At 36.4% G+C, this 16574-nt stretch overlaps 1 protein-coding gene across 3 annotated transcripts in view; it reads right to left on the minus strand.

The window, feature by feature from the left end:
• The window catches only part of LOC122165068 (putative short-chain dehydrogenase/reductase family 42E member 2), a 29947-nt gene extending 17563 nt beyond the window's left edge, over nt 1–12384 (minus strand). For 2 of the 3 annotated variants that reach the window (XM_042827698.1, XM_042827695.1), the window contains exon 1: nt 12295–12384. In XM_042827698.1, the coding sequence (XP_042683632.1) occupies nt 12295–12304 (10 nt within the window). In that variant the 5' untranslated portion in view covers nt 12305–12384. Of the gene's footprint in view, nt 1–2555; nt 2639–3717; nt 6253–12294 lie in introns of those variants that run through there. The other variant, XM_042827696.1, reaches the window with a different exon arrangement.
• Nucleotides 12385–16574: the final 4190 nt, after the last annotated feature.

The raw sequence follows: 16574 nt of genomic DNA on the forward strand, positions 1-16574 counted from the left end.
AGTTGTCTTTGTATTCTATCTGGAGGCCCAGGCATTTTTGTTTTTGAGTCTACTGCCAAATTGTCTTCCTTTGCAGAGCCATCTCTAAGGCCACGACTGTTTCATATCACAGTTCTGACTACACAAAACAAGTCAACTTATAAAGTTATATATCCACTCCAGTCTCCAGTTCATCATTTGAGGCACAAGAAAAGACAATTCATAAAAAAAAAAAAAAAAGGAAATAAAATATTCATAAGCTTAAAAAGGAAAATGAACCTCACACACAGTCTCACAGCTATCAGATTGAAAATGGTTGTATTACAGATACAATTTGCACATTATTTCTTTTAGTTTAAAAGGTAAATCACAAAGGACATACGTTCTAGCAACTCCTTCAGGAACAGATACGTCCTTCATCAGTGAACCTATTTTTTAATGATATAAGAAGAGATACTAGAGAGAGGAGAAAGCCTAGTGGTTGTCACAGTTGACAGCGGTCTTTGTCTATGCCTTTGCTGTAGGATTCTCAATGGAGTTTTAAGGTGATGATTTGGGCGATTCACCATATGGAATGGCATGTATCAGCAATTAAGACACATCAGAAAAGTGGAAGCAATAGATTATTTTTAATGTAACTGAAGATGAGAAGTCATCAAAAGGATATAAAGAGAGTGACGGGACAGGAAAACAACAGTTAGTTATGAGCAAGGCAGGACTACATTTTCAGGCTACAGGAAGGGAGTAGAGCTCTGGCTCTGACTGTGAAATAACAGGAACCTGAATAAGGGTTTTTAATTGTGTGGAAGTTGTTATACAGAAAGGAGCCTTTAGCAGAGATGTAACCTAAGCATGAAGAACTAGACATAAGTCTGAGTTAACGTGACAGCCGGATGTTTGTCCTGAGTCATAGGCAAGATTACACGTTCTGGAGTGCCCAAGGGCAGAACAGCAGAAAAGCTTAAGGGACTCAGCTCTCTCCTAAAGCTACACTGAGCTGAGAATGTCCAAGCTAAGGCAAGAAAACAGGAGTGAGACATGAAAGACTGAAGTGGCAGGTGAGTTGCTCACATAAAATGGTTATTGAGATTGTCCAGAAAAAGGAGAACTTGATAGAATTATAAAAAAGTTAAGGGTGGTGATCTTCCTTAGGTCGTGTTCTGAAAAAACTAAAGAGACAGAAGGGAGAAAAAAGAGATAATGTGACTGAAACAAGAGAGAGAACCACAGTTTAAGATGAGCATGGGGCACTATACTGAAACCAGATGCAGACCTGATCTTCTCTGCCCATGTCCTAATATGTATGAGAATGATGAACAAGGGACACACTGCCTTCTCACCATGAGACAGCCTCAGAAGTCTAGCCAGTTAAAAGAGTGGTCAGAAAACCACACTGCTGTTCTTTTCCATCTTATTTCTTTTTACTGTAATCAGATCAAAAGCTGTGATGACCAAAGAGGATAGATGGCAGAAGAAGCATGTATAGTGAGGTAAAGGCTGATTGCATCAGGAGTGACCTGTGAAACTGAGTGTTTGTGGCTATCGCTGGTACTATAAATTGCTGTCTGGTTTAAATGCTCCACCACTGACTTTGGCTGAGTTCATGTGACTCAAGTTCTTTGTGGGAAACAGGGTACGAGGATATTATACCTGTCTCAATCTTCTCCCAGTGTGAAATCAGCATGAAGTAATGGTGTTTACTCAGGCCAGGGAGCTACACAGCCTCTGTGACTTTACAGAGCGACCAGGGACCAAAACATGGAAGGACTCAGAGACCAACATTAAAGGACTGCAGTGAATCTCTAGAAGTTGCTCATTGCTTTTGTATACTAAGCCTTGAGATATGAGATAAGCCACTTTGAGTGCTTCTTTTTATGAGCTGTAGTGCCCTTTGTTTACAGGCAAAACCAAAATGAAGAGGTGCTCCTGTCTGAGCTAGAAAGGAGTTGAGTTTAGAAAGAGCCTGGATACTGTGGCTTACAAGAAGCTTTGGAAGCAATAATTTGTTTCAGTTGGCTGGGAGGCAATCAAAGAAAAAGGTATAACTCTTCAAGACTTGCTTGGGTAACATCTTTCACATCACTTCCTTTAGTGATTCCTTCACATTTTAAAATGTAGTATAACCAAAGTATATTAAAACTGGCTGCTGTTCTAGTTTAATTTTAATTGACCACTTAAAAATCTATGCCATTTGACCTTAAATTCTTTCTATACAATAAAGAATAAAAAGTCCTTATGCAGAGTTGGAAGATCTGGAAGCCTGAAAGATTCAGGTAACTTAAAGGTATGGCCACTCCTCTTCAGTTTTATGTACTGCAAATAGAGACAAAGCACTTGGTGTTTTTCAGCCCTGATTAAAACTGTCAGGAAAACTGTCATTTTCAAGAGGAAGAAAAAACATTTGTATGCACTGTTTTTAAAGCACTTGAAACAGACACAATATTAATGCAACAGATGTTGATGCATACTGAAAGTATGCATCATTCAAATGACACATTAACTACTGTAGGATAGCACAACATTCTTCACAGTCCTTACTAACTTAGAAAAGTAAGATACAAAGGCTACCACCTTACCTGTGGTCATTCTGTAATTTCATGCCTAAGAGAAATACGCAGATTCTCATTCCCATTATTAACAGAAGGCCTATTTTCTGTACCTAACACAGCAAAAGAACAATGGAATGCTAGGATTAAATTAAGAACCTTTGGGCAGAAAGTTCCTTCTGATTTTTTGCTGGACAAAAAGATACAAGCATTCACCACTGTGCATTTCAATCACTTGCCTTTTGTAAACACATTTTTTCTGTATCACAATGCAATTTTAACTTTCTGTATAACAACTGAATACAGTCACACGTATTCTGATTAAAGATATAATACTATGCTCTGTTTTTTTCATAATCTCTCATTTGGCTTTTTCTTTTTAATAGCATCAGATACAGTACTGCTAGGAACAAGCACATCTAATACTTCAAACATCTTTCCCTTAAAGTCCGAAAAATTAAGGTTTTTTAGTTTCAGTGTCAGACAGTTAGCTGTAACCCTGAGATCTCAGATTCCTTTAAAATCTCTCTGTTCTTCATTAACATACACGAGCATTCTCACACTGTCTCCTCCTTTTCCTGTGTCTGAGTATTTACTTGTATCATGATTCTACATATTTCACCATTTCCTCTTGGACGGAATAAAGCATGCATGAATACTATAAAGTACAGCCTTGGAACGTGCCACAGAAAGTGCTTTTCAAGTTAGCCTCTCATTTAGTTTGCATTTGTGGTTGCTTTGCATGCTACAGAGGTTGACTGATTTATGGGCCAAATGAAATGGCATCTGAGAGCCCACATTGCTAAGTTAGGGTGAAATTACAGAAAAAAACCCAAGCATCTTGTAATAGCAATAATGAACATGCCCCTTATGTGTTCTAAGGTGTTAAAAAAGGGGACAGGTTGTACAATGTTTGAAGGAAAGCAGTACAAAATAAATCATAAATAAAAGTGTTTCCATCGAAAGAACAGGGATGACATCTTGGCTTCTTAGATACAGAAGTCACAGAAAAAAACTGAAAAACAAAAGAAATATATATATATATGCAGAAAAAAAGGTTAAGTTTTCTTTTAGTTCAAAAGCTCTCTATCAGGTATGGTCTGTTTTCCTCTGAGGCTCTATGGCTGAAAAACACACACAGAGTTCCTGAATTGCCAGTCCATACCAAGTTAATATGAACATCTGTACTCACACAGAGATCACCAATTCTTGCTGCAGTCTTCTGATGTATGTTTGAGAGCATCAAGGTAGCAACTGGTTTAATTCACTTTAATTCACTGCATATAAATCAGAATATTTAGTGAATCACAGAAAATACATGACTTACAAAGAAGATGGCAGAAAAGTATGCAGGTTTGTCAATCATAAAACTCCTCTTTTATTATATTTTGAATAAAATAAATCGCATTCCAAAAAGCAGAAACCAGGAAAGCAAATGGTATATATGTGACAAATCAACATAGAAAGCTCAGTAACAGAGCACTCGATTAATCTGGTCATCACTGCTGACCCAGGTAGGCAATAGGTGGGAGACAGAAACTGTATTTTGAAGGATTGAGCTGTTCTAAGCAGGCAGCAGGGCTGATCAACCTGCAACGTCTCAGAAGTATGGAAAGAGGCTGGATGAAAACCCTCAGCAAAGAGGATGGAATACAATGGCTACATACTGCAACATCTGACTCTTTTAGAATCTTCTGTGCTTACACAAATTTTAACGTAAATATCTGTTCCTTCCTTTTCTGTTGCATTTTTCTTGAACTCTTAGCTCACAGCACCAGCAAGAAGATACCTGAATTCCTACACATATTTAAGTTTACAGTCTGAACCTGGGAGCATTTCAAGAGATAAAGAGTTATGAACATATGTCCAGACTAAACCAGTGCAAACAAATGAGCAATGTTTTAAGTATATGTAATTTCAAAATGTTAGTGTACAGTGCAGTGAACTCAGGATTACACAGATCCATTTATGATCAGTTTGTGAGACTTTGGATAAACTGAGTTGTTTCCAATGAGTAAAATACAAAAACCAAATACCATACAGAAAAAAAAAAAAAAAGCTGTAAATCAGAGTTTTGCCAAACTGCAATCTAACACAGCACACTGACATGTTTCAATTCTCATTTCATACAGAGTCTATGATATCACATTCAGGTTACCTCCTAAGGACCTCTATAACAATATCAAAATATACACTCCAGCATTGAGACATTTCTTAAATCTGTCAAGGAATAAATAAGCATCTCTTGTTGGCAATACACAAACCTTGTCTCTTCTGCCTGGATTTACTGTTTCAACAAATTCACTCCTTTTATCAGTAGTCAGCATCTATTACTTATATACATCCAATAAAAATGCAATTAATCCTACTGATTTACAGTTAAGACTTTATACCAAAGCATCTCAGCAGTGATACACATACTAACACACAGAAAATATACTGAAATATCCTATCAAGAATCGTGGAAAATGATGCTTAGCACAATGTGCCTTTTTAACTGCAGTCTGCCACAGTAGGCTGGTGCCAACATGGAAGGCAGGAGTAAGATGGTACAGAGCATACAACAGTAAAAAGATACTTCTGTGATGGAAAGAAAAAGTTTTAGCTCTTTATGGAGATAAAACAGAAGAAGGAAAAGAGGCATCTCCCATATCAAATTATTGAGTCATTCCCATCAGTTGGCACTCAGGAGAAGAGAATGGCTCCTGAATAAACTCAGACCATGTATCTGAATTTTGCAGTCTGGATCAATTTTCATTAAAATTACATATACTAAAACCATGAATTTCTAGCCCTCTGGAAGACAAACGTAAACAGCTACAAAATGCTAATGAACTGCCACCACTGAGTTCCTCATTAAAAAAAATGTGTATTTCATAAACTGGAAAAATATGTGCCTCAATACTGGATTTTCTTAAATGGCACTGGAAACATTTTAAATCTTTCTATGAAAGGAAGTGCACAAGAACTTAACAGAATTGCTTTGAAGATTGGCAGTGTGTGATTATACAAACATAACCAGGTGTTAATCAGTATCAAGATATTCCTTATTTCCATGCCTGATGATTTCTGAATCATCCACTCTGATCCTTCTCTACTGCCAACATAACACGGAAAGAGTAAAAATAATTATTAGCAAATTTCTTTCAGCAAAGTCATTCCAACTTTGTTTTCTGCACTAGAGTTATTTCTTGGATTTGTTATTCAAACTGAAGAAAAGAATTCTCTTTCTAGTATCACAGCCATCTGTCACATCTGTTAGTCATGAGAGCACCAGCAAACAAGTCTCAAACCAACTGCCAAAAAAATACACCTTTGACATACCATCAATTGATTGAAGCAATTATTAGTGTGATGTGGTGAAATAATTATTCCTAACCTGTGGAGAAATAGGGGTCTGATTCTTGTACAACTATTACATTATGAAACCATTACATTCTCTAAAATTTATATTCATTACATTAAAAACTATCCTCTGTTTATGTTTAGACTTTGGAGAGTTCAAGTCTTGATTTACTTTGAGTTCTGCAACACCTGTAAATGCAGTAAGGTGGCAACAGTTATCATTTGTGAGCTCTCCTCTGCCAGAAGTTTAGAGGAAGAAAAAAACAACAGTACATCCTTCCCTCTTTATACTTGCAGCTGGAAGCTTTAAGTATGCAATGAAGTGAGGCAGGCTAGTGGTACCACTCCAAACATCTTCAACATCCCTTGTTGGCCTAAATTTTAATCCTACAAGTCAAACATATGAATCATTTTTTAAATACATCAAAATACATAAATCACATAAGTTCACAGACACAACTGAAAAAGAATACTGGAAAAACAATATAAAGTAACCTGAGGAACTTAGAATTTACCTTACTTATGTGCTCAACTATGCTACATTTTGTACTTTCTGAAGTACATTAACAGGAATGTCTTCCAATATGCTTTACAGTCAGTAGTTCACTTTGGAAAGATCAAAGACAGAGATGGTTGTGAAACAGCAGCCTCTGTCTCTACATGCCTGTAACAACTTGCTTACTGCAGGATGGTTATCCTGTTTCTTCTCCAAACATCCCTTCATAGTGGCCAGGCCTTATACTGTGAATTCTGCCCACATTTGAACATGCTCCACATTTTATTTTCTGTGAAGCAGCAGATCTGACTGGATTTTTTTCTTCTCTTTGGTTATATTGTGGAACCAGCTCAGCTAAGCACTAAAATCATTGCAAAATTTTCAGCTTTGAAAATGTCACTCCCATTAATAATCTTCACAGTCAGCTTATGATATGTTATCCTTCTAATGAAATTTCAAAGCTATGTATAAAATATGATTTATGGTGACTATTTACCTGAGCACTGTTTTTAAAAACAGAACTGTCCTTTGGGTTTATGTTCCATTTTTGTAGTAATAGCCTGTTTGAAAGAAAAAAAAAATAATCACACAATTACAGTGGTTTTTCAGGAAAATATAAAGTAGCTTTTTAAGTCTGTTTAGTCATGAACTTGTGTCACAGAAAATCTTTTTATTGCAGAGGTATAATGCATTTTGAATCTTTTTACAATCACTTCTGCCTGCTATTATTAACAAAATGGCACTTTCTGCTTCTGGCAGTTAGGAAGCGCAACCATGAAAGGACATAAGGATCAACACAACTTTACTGTCTTCTCCTTTGGTTCTAGGCAGGTACCAAACCCAGCTCTGAATGCTACTAGATGCAGCAGGAAACAGTGTGCCTCGTGAGCCAGTTCAGTTGGCTGAGATACAGATGGCACGCAGTGCTAATGGTTGTATTGCTCTCAGGAACTGACTCAGTACGTTTTGAGTCCACTGGGATACCTCTGCTTGGCATTACGTTACCTGTTAAATAGCTGTTAACAGAAAAGGCAGAGAAACTTAGTGGTAAGTGAGGATGCTAAAGAGAAGAAAAGGAAAACTAAGGGAGAAAAAACCTGAACATGCAGAGAGATAAGGTAATTGAAAAGAACTGAAAGGAAACAGGGGAAGACAGGACAGAATCTGGCAGGCCCAAGACTTGAAGGGAAAAGGAAAAAGATAGAGAGTCATACTAACTAGGAAAACAGAACAAGACCTAGATTGAGAGATGAGATCAGAAGTCAGATCCTTTGGTAAATCACAACATGAAAGAGGAATGAAGAGGAAGGCTTAGGTAATCCTCCCAGGAAAAAAGCCAGTTGACATTTTAGAGGTCTTTAAAGAAAAAGGGAGATGGATGGTAACTTGAAAAGCAGATGGGTTGCTGATGAACAGATCTCACATTATTCCATGTGACAATGTAATTCCAGCAGAAAGAGTGCAGGATGGGGTGGTTAGAGAAATCAGGGTGAGGTAGCATTGAAGGAGACTATGTTGATTTTGCAAAATAAAAATAATGTGCATTTCAGGGTAAGAAGTCAGACTAAAGGAAGAGGTACTATAAAGGACATTTTATTTTTTCGTAATCTATACATAGAGAAATATAATGATTTGGCATATGATAGAACTCAAAAGGTGAAGAACAACCTAATGTAATTTCCCTTTGATACAAGTGTTGGAGGGACCACAATGGTATGACGGTAGCTTTTTAAGACTTTAAAATTAAATCCATCTAAAGCAGAGAAATCATTTGCATGCCATTTTCCAAGCCTCAAAAAAACCTGCAATTGGTAGTACAAGGAAGAAACAGCAATTCTATTGCAAGTAGTAGACACTGGAATTCAGATTTCCTTTTTACTTCATGAAATAAAAATTATTGGAAGATTCTTGATACTCACCTCAAAGATTTTGCCTGCTTTAAAAAACCTCTAGCTTTTGCTACTTCCTCAGTAAGTTTCTTTAAATCATCTCCTTCGAAGTACGGGAAAACTGGATCCTGAAAACAGAATTAAAATAATCTACTTTAACCTGCATCTACTTCCTATTTTCAGTTTCTACACATTTTATGAACTGCCAAAGCTCCACATCTCCTTTCCCCAGTCTGTTTGCAGAGACCTTGGGATTACAAAGAGCAGAGCAACTCTGTATTAAATAAGATTCTGCTCATTAACGAACTTCTCTACTGCGGCAATCATTAATAATCTCCTTTTATAACATTAATGTGCTAAACACTGTACGAGGATTTTACAGTGACAGATGTAATTGAAGATGATGTGGATAAAAAAAAAAGTGTCCAGATAAAGGACGCTTCTGCTTCTCTTTCAAAAATATACACTGCGTTACGCACTGCTTTAGAAGTTTTGGTCACCTGGTTGAGGCAGAGTGCAGACAGACCTGCCAGAAATTAGGATTTCTCCTTTTGATTTCAATATGAAGTATTGTAAGATTCCTGTCTTATTCTTCTAGTGATTTTTCTTTTTTAAATGTAGTTTGACTACAGATGAAGAACTAAGTCAGAATGAAACAAAACCAAATCCAACAAGATCCAAACCATTTAACATACATCCTCATCATCGAATCCTTCTGTCAGCATTCGGTGTGCTGCTAATTGTCCATCCACGTCTCCAGAACTGCAGTGGTAGCGCCCTCCTGTTTGGGAGGCAAGCTTCTTCAGAAATTCATTTGCCTCTCTGTTAATAATAAAAATTATTATGAAAATTATTTATCTGAAAGCAAGAATAGAAAAATAATTTCTGAGAATTCCTCAAGAAAATATTAAATCAAAACAAGCAATTTGGAGGACTTGGTTTTAAATTGCTGTATCATTTCTAAACTTGAAGAACTAAGGAAGAATATACACTGCTTAGTCATCATAACCTCTGTAGACAGGTTGTTTTTTTTAACAAGAGGTTCATTGTACCAACAAAACCAGAATAAGAAGATAAACCAAAAAAATCAGAGAGCTGGTGGGCAAGGAAAGGCAGTAATATTTCACAAAGGGTAAGAAAACCAAAAGCTGGGAGATTCCATAAGAGGAAGGAAAATTTTGTGTGTGCTCCACAACTTACACTCTGCTTTAAGCCTCTATTACTTGCCATTGTCCAATATGCCCCATAAGTAGATGTAGGAGATGCAGGCCACACAGCGACCGTGTGTCAGCCTGCCCCACTCCCACTGGCATGAATGCCTGCCTAGCTCAGTCCTGTTCAGTGAACTGAGCATGTGGCATGCACTGAGAACTCGGCCTTCTGACAATAAATAATCACTTTAAGGATTGTCTTTTTTTTCTTCTTGCTATGTATCACATACCTGTCTACACAGCTAAAAGAAATGGTGTGGATTTTAATATCTTGTTGCTTTCTCAATCTTTCAATTTCTTTCAAAATCAGATTACAACTGGTATCTGGTTTTCCATCAGTCAATATATACAATGCCTCTACACCTTGGAAACTGAGAGCTTTCTAAAAGGCAGAAAACAAATAATTAGAATATTTAAATGAAAAGTAATACTTTAAAATGAAAACATTCAAGTCCAATCATTTAAGACAGCTTCATTATCAAGTTAGTTCTGTCTTTTCCTTTTCACTAAAATGAACTAAATCAAATGTATATTCCTCCATGAAAATAAACATGCAGATAATTTGTAGCGTGAGGTACAATACACACAAGCAGAGCACCATCAAAAATTGAGTTACTGAAATGAGTAGATCCCCTTAACTAGTTCTGCAGAACTGCTGACAGAAGACTTTCATCACCCTTTAGAGGAGTAAAAGATGCTTAATATCTGAAAATCAGGCTAATTAGGATTTGGCCTTTCTACATCATGAAAACTTGCTACGATAATTGGCTCAGCAAATTTAACCTCTATGTAGACATTTCTTACAATTCTACTGCACTTATCTGCCAAGAAATCCAGAAAATGTATATAAATAGTCTTTAAAAGTACCAATAAAAAGAATCACTAATTTAGGCTAAAATTTCTATGCAGATTTAAATTTTAAGTCTCATGAAATTGCAAGTTCTCTCAGTTCCTGTTTTAAGCTGTTATTACCAGTTAATTTCTGCATTAAGAATTTTTAAATGAGAAGTTTCTTTCCCTACTTCTGAATTTCAGGAATCACACTCAATATCCATGTGATTCCAACCATCACTGTTTCTTTAAGATCCCTGTTTGATTTATGCCAAATATCCCATAATAACAGCTGTACATAAGCAGTACTGGCTGTTTTCTCTCTCTGGGACTGTTTGAACACAAGGACTGATGCAACTATTGACATTTTTCCTAAACTGAGAATGGGGAGTGCACGTTTCTATTTTGTGAGCCTTACGGAGACAAACTGCGGCTTGATTCCAGATCCATTAAATGTTTTCAGTATAAGAGGTGTTTCATGTTGTGACCAAATAGTTTTCCTAAAATATTATCAGTCAGATAGAAGTGCTTTATCACTGCAAAACACCTTTTTCATCTCCAACACACTATTGTGGGACTGGGATAAAATGCTGTTTCTGCATTGGATATTGAAAAGGGCAATTGATCTAAAGAAGTAAGCTGTAGCATATCCTTAGAAATAGCTGATGTGAAAAGTAGAAATACTACATACATATTAGTAACATATTTTAGAAAGATACTTACCAAATTATGTGACAAATTCTTTCTCAAAAGCTGCAATAGACTGTAAATGTTCTAAACAATGTGGGTTTAGTATTCTGAACTGGGAAACACACTGTAAGGCTGTTCATTAGGCCAGCAGAAGTGAAATACATTTAACAAGCTTTCGAGGAGCCAGGGCCTTTACACAAAGCAGAACCATCCTACTCTGTGGGAATGTTAGGATGCCATTGACAGGCTCCAAGACACTCCCCTCCATCCTCCTTCCAAGCTTATCTCTATGCAAGCACAGCACAGAACAATGACGCACTGTAAAGGGCACAAATGCTAGGGGGTAATCAAACAATTAAGAGGTTATGTTTATGTTTATGTTTCTGTTGTAAAGCGGGCATCCAGAAGTTATAACCAGATGTTTGTTAAGAAAGCGACTGTTAGAAGGCAATTAACCAATTAAGATATTTGTGTTTGGGTGGCAAGGATGTGTGTTTACTTGGTATTTGTATGATTAGTGAAGCGCTGTGAAAGAGTGTGAACCTGCAGTACTCAGCCAATGAGGAACCAGAGGAGAAAGAGATCAGCGTCAGGCAATAGGAGATAAAAGATGTAACACTGCTTAGTGAGTGCACTCCTGCTTGCTGGAGGCCCACCAGTGAACTGCAGATAAAATCTGCTTTATCACAGATACTGTCCTGGAAAATTATTTGGATATTTCCAACACTATACACAATTTACTAACCTGTAAAGCCATAAGGATGCAGGTATTACCATGAGCATGGAATTTGGACACCCACTGCACAGCATCGTGACATGTTTTATCAGTTGCCTCTACAAGATGCTCCCTCCAACTCTCTGTATTTTCTGCAAATCTCAACAGGTTAAACCTTGGGAGAAAGATGGCCCACAACATTTAAATCTAACCAGTCTTAGCAGTCACGTTGTATAAGACACTTTTGAAACAGAAAACAAAACCAAAAGAACAAAACCAACCACCAATTATTGGAATAAAGGGTAAGAAAACGTAAGTTATTCTGTGTCAGCTGAAAGACCCATGGTCTTTTCCAGTCCAACCATCCACTAATCACCAACAGTTCTCACTAAACCATGTCCCTCAACACAGTGTCCAAACGTTCTTTGAATGCCTCCAGAGTTGGTTACTCCACCACCTTCCTAGGCAGCCCATTCCAGTGCCTGACCATTCTTCCAGAGAAGTAGTATTTCCTAACAGATTATTACGTATTGTTTCTTAATTACAGAAGTAGTGCAGAAGCAGTGCGATGTTTATCAGCAGTTTATTATACCTGACTTCATTTTTTCTCAGCTGCTCCCAGATAAGGGAGGAAAGTTCCTTCGTGATATGTGGCAAATATGGGTCCATGGAACCAGATGTATCAATCAAAACACAGACATTTGCTTCTAAAATGGTACCAAAGAATCTTCGACTTCCTGCACCAGAATAATTAAAACTAAGTGTTATTACAAAGACTTATGATGTTAAACATATGATTTTATTGAGCCTACGGTAAAATCTTCCATCTTCAGGAATTACTCTGGATGCATTTCTACATAACAAATTCTAATATGAGAGGAAACGAGGTTGTTCAAGGATTAGTGATAGGATTGTCTTCCACCATTTCTAGTACTAACAAGCATTAGTTACTAGCCAATTATTACAACTTGCACTAAAAACAGGCTGAACTTTGCAATACAGAAAAAAAAAAAGTAACCATTTCCTAACAAAATTATTTATGAGTAACAAATCAAAATAGTTTTCAAAAGCAGTGATTCCGTGTTAAAATTAAAAGAGGCAGCTGCTACCACTCGAATAATTTCAAACCATGTGCCAAGCACACAATTCATTAATGATTTTGTCTACAAACAAAAGCTTATTGCTAAAACAAGAGAGATATTTTTTTACAGAAAAATGAAAACTGGGTTTCCAGAGCAGAGTTTGAAACAAAAAGCAATCAAGAAATGGAATTTTACAATTATGCTGCTCCAAATCACAGGACAGACACGACAGGCCATGCTTTATAGGAAAGATGCACAGCAATACCTGACAGAAGCCACTGTATTCTCTGCAGGTAGCGTAGCAACACCTTCTCCATTTGTTCAATGTAGATTTCCAGTTCTTTAGATTGAACCTGCAGATGTCTCACAACCCCCTGAAAAATTGTTCATACAAAAGTACCTTACGTTAACAACTGTTACAAATGTAGTCCCTTCATTAGGATTTTTTAATCTTTAACTCTATGAAAAAGCATAAAAAACTTCTATAACTCAGTTGCTACTAAACAACTGCTTTACCCAAATTAGGAAAACCTGGTTCTTATTTCAGCCTGTTGTTTCAAGCAACAAAATTAAATAACTTGTCTGGAGAGATGCATCTGTTGCACTTCTTCTGACACTTTCATAGATATAATAAACCAGTAATATCCTAACTTTAACCTGTTATGTTTTTCTGGTCACTGCACAAACCAAACCAAGCAATATACAACATTCTTGTCGTTTCCCCTCACATTTGATTTCTCAAAGCTCTCCCTAAAAATAAATTTTTATATTACTATTCATACTGGATGAACAGAGGAGATGCCATACATTCTAAAGATCCCATGCTGTTCGCATTTCAAATATATTAATCATCTTTTGTGGTGAATAGAGGCCTTCTCTAGTTTTCTACTAGAATGTTCATTTAGAATGAAAAACAAGAAATAGTAGAGGGGACATAAGACTGGCATCTCACAAACACTGATTAATATGCACTGCTTTAGCAAATACAAAGCCTCTCAATGATGTAGGTACATAAAATCTACAAAAGCTTACATTGATTTCTACACTGGGGAAGATAGTGCAGTACTTTGCTGACACTTTCTTGTGCAGAGACTCCACAATTTTCTTTTGGTGAGTGCAGCTTGGACCAAACATCAGTCTGGGCAATTCCAGTTTAAGCTTTTTAATACTGTACTTTGTCAGCCACTTGTAAGACAAACAAAAGGTGCAATTGGTTGTTAGTAAATTTTAGAACTATTCAAGTAATAATACGTTGTACAGAATCACAATTCAAATGTTCACATTAATTCATATTAACAATTCTAAAATGGCTATTTATTGGTAAGGAGCAAAATACCTCTTTGCTTGAACAGATTTCCTCTTTTTTTGGCAATCTGACAGAGGGAACATGCTTTCTTATGCAAACAGTCTTTGGATAACTTCGGAATACTGCACCTAGCAAGAAACACTTGGAACATTAGGTTACCTCTTCATAGCTCTTCACACATGGTCTCATAGCCCTTTTGGAGCCACATGAAAATATTCCTGTTGGTAAAATAAAACCAACAAACCAAACAGCAACAGAAAAACCCCAAGTATTTCACACATGATTTTTCATTTGACAAAATTCAAAATTTCTGTATGAAGGAATACACAATAAGTCATTTTATCTTCAACATTACCTTTAAAAAAATCCAAACAATATCTTCTCATCATCTAAGGCATGACAGCATTTTTCCTTGAAGCATCTTTGACCAGAAGATCACAGAGCACTTAACCAAAAGTCAAATTAGAAAACCCCAAGTCCACCCCTATTTGATAAGTGACGCTCACTTCCACTCATTATTTACAGCTGATTATGCATGACTTAGTATCCAAACAGTGTTATATTATAATAACTGCCAGTAAAAAGGCTTCACCCATTACACCTTGGTAACACATACCCACATTTCTTCCTTTGTCAGTATAAAATACTGACACAGAACACTCTGGCTGTTTCCTTGGTTTATATTTTCTTCTGTTCTCAGCCTGAGGCCATTGTTTTATTGTTTGTACTACAAAGAAAACAAAACAACAACCAGCAACACCGTAAATGATGACTTCATTCAGCTGAGGATAAAACTCTGACATGCAATCCAGTTCTTCAGTTGCCACAGTTACACATACTTTTCTTGGATAACAATTAAGAAGAATCTATATTATAGAATTTGTCACATACAAATCAAACCATAATCTTTACAATGTATAAATTGCCACTAATAATTTATAAATTATGAATTATATATAAGTTATAAATATGATCAGTCATACTAAATAACCTGAAAAGATCAGGGGTTTAGAACAAGCAAAGCATTTGTTGCAACATTCAGTTATCATGGCATACAACACCTCATGCAAATATGAACCCAGATCTGTAAAAGTTACTGAATATCAAGAATCTGATATCAATCAGTCGGTATTAAAGGCCCAAATTTAATACAAAAATTCAACAAATAAACAAAACAAAAACCAAAACCCTGCAGATGTTAGCAAAGCTATAAGAACAAAACAGGAAAATTATGAGAATTGAAAAATTGGGGTTGGAATCAATTTAAGAGCTGTTCCATGCACCAGCAGTAGCTGCAGGATGCAGCTCTTCAGATAACCTGACATTTGTGTTACAGTTTTCCTTTATTACTGGATCATAAATAAGTAGAAGAGCACACCAAGAACAACTGCTTACAAGAAAATTAACAAAAAATACATAAAACTAAAAATAAATCTCTGAACTGTTGCGACTTCAAAAAAAAGTATAAATTGTAAACAAAGACAGGTGGGGTTTTAATTACGTTTTCAGGCATGCGACAAAGGAAGGCTCTTCTTTCCACCACATATATTTATGTTTTCTGATACAGGATGGATATTCAATCAAATGACCTGGAAACAGTTATACAGCTGGGCAGCATTCTTCCTCTCCTAATCTAGACAGATCACATCTACAACTCATTTAGAGGCATTTCACAAACTGCAATGTTCCCTATTGCTCTGTCTTCAGATAAATACTGCTAGTGTTTCTAAAAGCTTAAATCCTTCAGTTCTAATTTAGTACTTTATTTTTAGCAACTCCCAAACAAAGTAAAGACAAGAAGCCCCTCATCCATGCAGACCTGGTGGAATTTCTGCTTTTGCACTGGTGGGACGCCACGCCGGCACTCTGATGGAGGCGTTTTTCTCCGCACAGTGTTTGTCTTTGATGTGCTATAAGCACAAAGAGAGAAGAAATTAACAAGTATTTTAACCATACAGTACCATAATTGCCTAACTTATTCAAAACTGGAACTATCTTCCATTATTCTCTAATTCCTGTTTTACTCTGGCTCTTCTTACTAGCCAGCAGGTTGCCATTATGACACATTAATTTGCAATTTCTTGCTAGGTTAATAACTCTAATTGCTCTGTTTTAATTTTCTTGCCGACTTTCTGCTGCCATTAAACTGAAGACTAATATTTAAGGTCAGATGAGGTTGGAGCATTTTTGTGACATGAAGGAGAGTATAGTATGGTAATGGATGGACTTGCTAAATAAAAGCAACTTCATAAAGCATGTTTCTGCTTTGCCTTTGCTTCTATTAAAGACTGAATTTTTAAGGTCAGAGGAGGGGCAATTTAGACAATTTTAGATACTACAATGTTATTTAATCACTACAGTTATATTTAATTACTTCACAGGATTTAGTAAGGTGTACTTTTTTGTGTAGCACTTTGAATGCAAATTAAAATGTAAATTCATAGTAGAGTCACAGAACTGTTATTACAAATTTTCAAATTTTCA

Source organism: Centrocercus urophasianus, unplaced genomic scaffold (assembly GCF_019232065.1).
Source record: "Centrocercus urophasianus isolate 14NV4802_14NV808 unplaced genomic scaffold, USGS_Curo_1.0 seq_29, whole genome shotgun sequence".
NCBI lineage: Eukaryota > Metazoa > Chordata > Aves > Galliformes > Phasianidae > Centrocercus > Centrocercus urophasianus.